Source organism: Paramacrobiotus metropolitanus, unplaced genomic scaffold, assembly GCF_019649055.1.
Source record: "Paramacrobiotus metropolitanus isolate TYO unplaced genomic scaffold, Prichtersi_v1.0 Parri_scaffold0000257, whole genome shotgun sequence".
Classification (NCBI taxonomy): Eukaryota; Metazoa; Tardigrada; class Eutardigrada; order Parachela; family Macrobiotidae; genus Paramacrobiotus; species Paramacrobiotus metropolitanus.
The window spans coordinates 50,223-58,530 of NW_026570477.1; the positions used below are offsets into that span (position 1 = coordinate 50,223).

At 45.3% G+C, this 8,308-nt stretch overlaps 1 protein-coding gene across 1 annotated transcript; it reads left to right on the top strand.

Annotated features, from left to right (window-relative positions):
• Positions 1–6,224: 6,224 nt before the first annotated feature.
• LOC129601624 (5-hydroxytryptamine receptor 6-like) lies at positions 6,225–7,142 on the top strand. The gene is made up of 2 exons (XM_055500484.1): positions 6,225–6,665; positions 7,134–7,142. The coding sequence occupies exons 1-2, from the start codon at positions 6,225–6,227 to the stop codon at positions 7,140–7,142; spliced, it is 450 nt and encodes a 149-aa protein (XP_055356459.1).
• The last annotated feature ends 1,166 nt before the right edge of the window (positions 7,143–8,308 follow it).

The window sequence follows — 8,308 nt, forward strand, 5'->3', positions numbered from 1 at the left end:
GGGCAGTAAGCTTTTACCAGTTGGGCAGAGCGACGTATGCACAACATGTCACAAAACACGGCAATCCGATCAGACGGGCCGAAAGGTCTTCTCCCAAGCCCCCCAAGCAAGTGCTGTTGCAGATGCCTAGTATCGCGGAGCATCTTTTTTTCCGCAGCATCAACGGGAACTTAACTTTCGAGCGGTTCTGCAACAAAAATGGCCGAGCAGGAAGCGAATTAATGTGGTAAAGCATGTTCCAGTGAAGCAAGCGAGGCTGAACAAGAGCCAAAACAAAGAACAATAATGTCATTAAATGTAGTGTGGTGGTTACGCGCCATATTAGCGCGTAGCAACCCACATGGGTGCGTTGACTCTAGAGGACGCATTTTAGGTATTTACATTTATGTGGTACTCTTTCATTATGATCGTTACTAGTATCTATCCGGCCAAAGTGGCACAATAAATACCTGTGCCAAGACGGGACAAAGGTCATCACAATTTATATCGGTGGCATTCAAGTTCTTCTTGAAGCGCGCTCTACTTCAGGGGTTAATGAACTCGTGGCTGAATAGTTATAAGCTTCAAGGGTAATTCGAAAATGCCGCTTTGGCTTTCTCTAGATGACTCACCGCCGTCACTGTCCGCCTGGTGGTCTCAACGTCATTAACTGGAGTGGCTATCCGAGTTGCGGCTTCGGTGGCGCTGGCGCTGGTCGCGTAATGGCGGATTCGCCCTTTCATCTGGCTAGCGGGGCTGAATGGGCGGAGAAATTTCTCCAGTTTCTAAAAGTCAACTCGCGTTTGAAGCCAACAATATTGTCTGGGAAGCGGTCCGATTCGCCCATAATTTGACGTGGGCGACTATAGCAAAATCTTTATCCCTCAACGCTTTTACACCGTTCTGTGACAGGGAAATGTGGATGGCAAGACCGTTGAGACATCCGTCATGACGGAGAGACCAGTACGATAGAATAAATACCGTAATATCAACCCTACCGACCTAACTCAATGACAGAGAATGAGCTGATATCTCAAGGTGGCATAACTACAGATAAATGATATGTGCAAGCTACGATCTACGCGAAGCGAGAATCAGCACTGCATTCCGACGATATATTTTCAATAGTAAACTCCGACACTGCCAAAAGTCAGAAAGAGAACAGAACTGATGCCAAAATACTGTTATATACGCGCAAGGCGCATCCGGTTAGATAAGCCAAAAAGTAAATCCGAAGGGAAAAAGAAACTGCTAGCAAATGCAAATACTGCCGCAAAAGTACGAGTACTGATATAAAAGTATGTATTACGCTGCTACCATGTACTATATTCCGTCAGTCAAAGCAGGAGGCAGTCCGCTACTTACTTTTAGCATATAATCGAAATAGCGCTGGCCAAGGTCTGCTTTTTCTGCACCGTAGGCGGGCAGCTTGGCCGCAATCAGCAGTTGTTCCAAGTCTGCGCGGGGCAGCTTCTTGAGGTTGTCCACGTGCGCCGAGAAAGCCATAATACTCGTACACGCAACAAGCGACACGAGCGAAAAATAGCAAGTAAGCGGAAGCGTTAGATTGTTTCGTTTCATTTTGCAAAATATGGGTTATTGTTTTTGTTGCCTTTTTCTAATGTGGTACTGCAGTCCGCCGACCCTTCTAGTGATAAAGATTTCTCCAGAAACCCAATGACTAAGAAGTACTGGTACGTTTTGTACACGATAAAAGTGGAACTGGCCAGTGGGCTTGCAGGTAAAAAACTTTCATAAAATAAATTAAATACATTTACCAAAACTGTTATAGTAATATGTACATAAACGCGTACTTACGTATATTTAACTGCGTATCGGCTCATCACTGACTGTGATTTCTGATGCTGAAGCGCCTATGTGCGCAATACGCGTTAAACTGAAACATAAAAAGTACGAGACAAGCGGCAACTCTTTCCCATCGCTTTAGTAAATTACATCACTTTCCCTGCTGCATTTTACCCGTATGCAGGCGCTCACGTGATCCTCAATGCTATCGTGTTCGTTTTCATCAGAGCTTACCTGTGAGCCGCTGATAAAATCTCGGCTACCGTACTCTTCTCTGTAATCAGTCGCGTAATCAGCTATAGCCGCAAAGCGGTCTATAAGTGAAACGGCTGAAATCAAGAATCACGTGTGCGCCCACACACGGTGAAGATGCAGCAGGGAAAGTGATGTAATTTACTAAAGCGATGGGAAAGAGTTGCCGCTTGCCTCGTACACCTCTTTTTATTCCATTATTTTGTACTTCAAAATCGACCATCAGCCCGACACGATAGTATGTACATGCTGCACTGGAACGAGTACTTCATTTGAGTTGTCAACAATAGAAACCTCGGCAAACAAGGTCGGCAAAACATTTACGAAATGTCGGATAGAATGCCAGATAGAAGAAAAACGGTAAGATATCTAGAATGAAATTGCAGAAAACGAACGGCACGATGTACTCGGAACCGCCTCCTCGGCGCATTCCAAAGTAATACAAGGCGCGCGCGGCCGCTTGGCAGAACACACTGACCACTACAATCGCGGCTCCCGCCAGCACGTTCTTGGCCATGTCGCGCAGGGTGTCTTTCTTCTCGTCAGTATCATTGCGCAAAAGGTCACCTGGGCGAATCTTTCGATGCCGATAAATCTGCCACCTCATCCGCAATGCCACATAGGTTAATCTCACTTGGGGCAGTCCCATCACCAACAGCGCCCCGAAATACTCAATGTTGTAGAACACGATCCAGTGCGGATCCATGAAGGCCATGTAGGCGCCGCGATTGCACGGCACAATCAGAATTTCATGGCCCAACATAGTGAATAAGATGGTGTAGAAGATAAAAATGCTGCCGCACAGAATCACGTGACTGCTAATGATCACCGGTTTGGTGATGCGGCGCCGATAAAACAGCGGGTACTCCACCGATAGCCACCGGTCAATACTGATGATCATCAGGGTGGCGTTGACCCACGGACGTAGCATGTTCCCGCCCGCGAGGGTCACTCGTCCCGGCCAGGCGTATGGCACGGTAGGATCAATCAGCCGATAAATGGGGCCAAATATCCCGAAGAATCCCCGCAGAAGTTCCCCACCGGACAAGAAAATATGGTGGATGAGGAAGAGAGGTTTGTTGCGCCACATGGCAAAGACTAGCAGATTGATCACCGCGGCCAGGATGATGAGGATCATGGGGATCACCTGGGTGTAGAGTTGTACGCGAAATTCCCAGGATGAGTTCCAGGACCAACATTTTTCCCGGGTCAACAGGGAATTATTTCTTAAATTTGTCGAGTTGAAGGGATGCATGGTTATGGTAGTAGCCAGATACTGTAATAGCAAAAAATGTAAAAGCCAACGCCGGTAGCGGGTACAGTTTTCCTTCTCTGAGTGTCGCTGGGCGAGAGAAAGTAAGACACATTTCTGGAGCTTCCTTCTGCATGCGCATTACCGTGGAGTAAATTGGCTACTTGCGATCTCGAAAATACCTAAAAATTAAAGAGCGGCGAGACTAATTTCCGGGGGAACGCTAATGTAATTACTGGATCGAGGAAGCCCGGTAGTGGACCATCAACAGTGTCACGCAGCCAGCGCCAATCTAGACTGCCTACCAGGTGCTAGCCGCCATCTGTCTTCTCTGTATGCACCAATGGATTAGCAACCATGTCTGACGCGTCGATACCGTACGAGTGAAAGCGGCACCGCTGGACGACGATAGTGCATAATAATTAAGATTGTGCCCGTGTTGTGTGCAGCTAAAGCGGCATCATCCATGGCAAAGGGGTGCATTACAGTTTTTCATCGCCAGAACACCGCAGATCTTTCCTGAATTTTCTGCGCTGACTGCCAGCAGACGTTGGCGGATGATCCATCAGGAGCGGCTGAACTATTCTTCGCGCAGAGCGTGACTGCAGCGGCACGACCGGTTCGCAGCAGGTAACCCTTTGTGCCAGCACAAAACCCTATTGCATTCAAGTGAAATGCACAAAAATGCGCCATCCAGACTTTATTGCCAAAATAGCATAGGGGAATTCCTTATTACGATAGGGGAATTAAGGTTTTCTGACGAGGAACTGCGCGAAATCGTTCAGTTTCATGCCAGCGTTTAATGCCCTGGTATGTTTTTGTTGGTGCTGCGAGATCTTTCTACTGTATCTTTTTCTGGACGGCTTCTGCCTTCACTTAAGCGAATCAATTGCTGAGTTTTTATGTGGAAAGTGTTGCGTTTTTTTATACGTATTTATTTAAGCGGGGTTCCTTAACATCACTATTTGGGTAACTGTTTATGAGGTTAACTCGTAGGTGTTAAAAAGACAATAATACACAACCACTCAACATGTTTCACTGACATCTTAATATGTTCGACCAACCACGCTCGCTCGCTGTTTTTTCTTTATAGAAGCACTAGTTGGAGATTTGGTTGATACTTAAAGGATTCTCTTTTATGAGCTGAAATTTGTATGTAGTGTACCTACTGTAAAGTTACGATCCACACTCACAGTACATGCACTACAGTAGTGTATGTAACTGAATGAATAGGAAAGTCGAGAACCGTAGCTAGTAGAGAAGAGAAGATAGTTGCTTAAAGAAGGTAGAAAGTATGTAAAGAAAGGAAATCACGAGAACCAGAAGAACAGATTCTCTTTTATGAGCTGAAATTCTGACTGTTTCGATGTCGATATTCGTGTTTCTTGCGAAAGACTCTCAAAGGGTACAAATTTGAGGCACAGCATTCCTTATAAAAAACAGTATTTTTCTCTCGCTTTGAAGATAACATGTACGCAGTACCAGACGTACCACCTAGGCTTCCTACCAAGTCTGCCATTTGGTAAGCAGTACAAAAAGTTCTGTAATGCACACTGTTGACGGTAATACTCAGTGTTGACGGCGTCGGCTTTTTTAAATTTGTTTTCCGAATGGTCGATCTGTCAAAATGTTAAAAGTGTTTTGTCGCTTTCGTACCGACCAGACGTCTATCTCAAGTCTCGTTATGCGGGTTGTCTGCTCTTGACGTAATAATAATACTAATAACAAATTAATTAGAGCTGTGAATCGTATTATCTCGTCGACGAACGCCATCCCTCCGGATCACACCTTCCGATCATCCGGCGTCTAACTATGGCAATTAGCGCGGTATCACGGACCATCTAAATTACTATGTAGTTTCCGCGTAACCGTAACGTCAACATTCGATACAGTGCTGGTGTTATTTGCAGCAACTCCAGTGCGCGGTCGGCACTCTACATGCATGTAGAACAAAAACAACTATAAGTAGAACCCGATGTAGAGTCTAAATTTGCGCCGGTTGCGTGACCCTGTTTACTAGTCCTTCTCCATAAAATAATTACACTACCGTTCCCTGGTACTTGTTGCGCCGCTTCAAAATGTTCCATTATTACCGAGATTGTCCGCGAGGCGAAGCACCCGATTTAGAGTGCGTTATTAGAGGTTACGTGTTTGATGTCTGTCTGTTGGGGATGCAAATACGCAGCACCAGGGGATGCAAATAAAATCACCGCTATGACGATACTTCGTTTCATTTTGTTATTTAGTTACCTCTGTCAAGGTTCCCAGTTATACCTAAACCCTTAGGCGAGATACTACAGGTAAACTGTCATCATAATTATTGTAGCCGCGCGAAGACTGCACCTGCACCACTTTTCGATCCGGGCGCTGCCTGCCTCTAGAACGTGCTGCAGCGTGTGCGATGATTTCCGTATACTGTACGAGACTCTGTGGTGCAAACTTATCGCGCGGCTACAGTATACTAAGGTCTAATACCCAAGTTCTTAGTGTCGAGAATTTTCCGTTTATTCCAATCTGCAGCATAACACCTGCTTCTATAATCTCTTCGTGCCTCCGCATGACCAGACGCAGATGACCTTTAACTGGGATTGAATATCAATTTACCGGCATTATTCAGATGTATCCACCCGCCTCGGTGTCAGTGTAGATTGCTCCGCCACCGGACATCTTTCTTAATTGACATGCGGAAGCTGTAATTTTATCGGGCTAATGCTGTCTCGGTTAAACGATATCGCCGAACTTTCTTGAATTCCTGTGCGTCCGCGGGGGTCGTCAACTTGTGACAGCACAGGATCAATAGCTTCAGTCTCCCATATTATATTTACGGTCAACTTCTCAGAGACGCCATAAACGTGAGTCAAGCTGCAGCAGCCAACGTCTGCCGCTACATTGTACCGCACTTTCGAAGCCAAGTGCACTCGTCGTGGGTATCACGATGAACGCTACTTGTTATAATATCACGGCGAACGCTTCCGTGGCCGCTGTCCCGTCGAGTGCCGACTGGAATTTCTCGGCGATCTCCCGCTTGGTCTGGTTCATTCTGCTACTGGTTCTCAATGATTCCATGCTACTATTTCTTGTCCTCCACAAAACACTGCGCACCGGATTCAACGTGTATCTCATTGGGCTTTTGTCTACGAATGTGTTCTACGGTGTTTTGCAATATCCATCAGAAATTCTGGAGGCGCTGTACATGCACTGGTGGATGTCCAGAGGCGCCTGTAGCTTGTCCCTGTACAATCTCTGGGTGTTGGATAGTGTGACCAAGCACATGCACGTTCTCATCACCGTCAATCGCCTGTGGGCGTTGACCTTTCCCTTGTCATACCGCAATCAGCACAACACTAAAGTGGCGTGTCTGCTGACCGTCGGCATGGTAGCGTATGTGCATATCATATGCTTTCCCATTTTTCTTATCGACGAACTGTACTATCGACAGGCACCGGAACAGTTTGGCTGCTATTTAAAGCAGCCGGTGTATGCAGTTACATCTAACATGGTAGCGTATAATTTGCCTGTGATAATAGTGCTATTTTCTTATCCCTACATTCTGTACAAATTTCTTCGCCGGCGGCGGACGAGGACTGCAGCTAGAGTGCCTATAGCGCCGATGCCCGTTGACGGAGCCAGTGACCAAGCTAACTTGAACCAGGCACTTACTGTACAAGCCTGCCCGGAAATATAGCAAGTACAGCTATAGCTGGTGCATACTGTGCTATGACGTGTGTAGTTAAATGATGGTCACTATGTACGTTACAACAATGAAGAATTTAATATTTGATACCTCCAATATACTTTACAGTTTTTTATTGTTTTTATAATTAATATATTGTAATTTATTTAGTTCTCCTAATATTCATTTTTAAACCCATATTTGGCATGTACTAGCCATGCCTAATTCAAATAACGAGTACGCAGTGAAGCGTGGCGCGCCGCAGTATGGAGTCTGGCGTAAGTGGTTTTGATGCGCGCTAAACATCCGGACATCCGGCTTGTACGTTGACTGTCAGCCTGAACGCAGCTTTGCCATTGTAGACTTCGCATATTATGCGAACGCAGCGTAGTTACAAAGGTGATGTACGATAGCTGTTATTATACAGATAGCAAGAGCAACAAGCGCTACCAGCCAAAAAAACGACGGCACCGTTCGCCCGTTCCTGATCCTATCACTGCTGACGTGCAGTATAGCGATATGCTGGGCGCCTGCTCAACTATACTGGACACTGGACGGTTTTATGGATGCCAGTTTCATGGATCAATTTTATGGTTTAATCCAGCTGAAGAGATTTACCATGGTTGTGTATCCGCTGCAGGCTATTCTGGATCCCATTGTGTTTGCGCTGTCATTAAGCAATCTTCGCTCTGCCATTCGAAAGTTGTGGAATACAAGTGCCGCTTTAAGGGGACGTGCTCGTGTGATTCCTTTATGATGCTCAAATATTGCTGCAAAGCATTTGCGCAGACGGGTTTTTCTTGGCCTGCTGGTTTCTTGAGGATGCTGTACGATGACGGTTTCACAAGAAGCATATGGAGCGTTTCTCTATACTTGTTCGATCTTTAATTTATCAAAAACTGGTAATGAACCACCGGAAAATTAAAAACTGATATAAAAAGTACATAATATATCTCCTTCGCATTGGTACAAGCTTCATTGACAGCTGCTGTGTCGAGAAAACTTTAAGAAATTTACTAAAAAAACTCAGGAATACTAAGAAGCTAAAAAAAGAGACCTTGTTCAACTAACGTAAGTAAAAAATAAAAACCACAAGGAACGCCATGATACAAAGAAAACTCGAAAAACTAAGAGTAATAAGTAAACCAGCAAATTGAAATTCAGTAAGGTTGCCAGGTTTGAAGATTTTTTTTACTGACGCAAAATTTTCCATGCACAACTGTATTGTTTAAGCGTGGGAGTGCAGAAAATGTTTCTGCCGAAAAGGGTCAACTATTCGCTTTTGGCGAATCATACTAACTTAATACGGGAAAGCGCGGCGAAATCGTTCGCGGTAAATTATCGCA

Excerpts from the sequence above, each read along its gene's own strand:
- LOC129601624 (XM_055500484.1), top strand. The coding sequence starts at position 6,225 with ATGAACGCTACTTGTTATAATATCACGGCGAACGCTTCCGTGGCCGCT.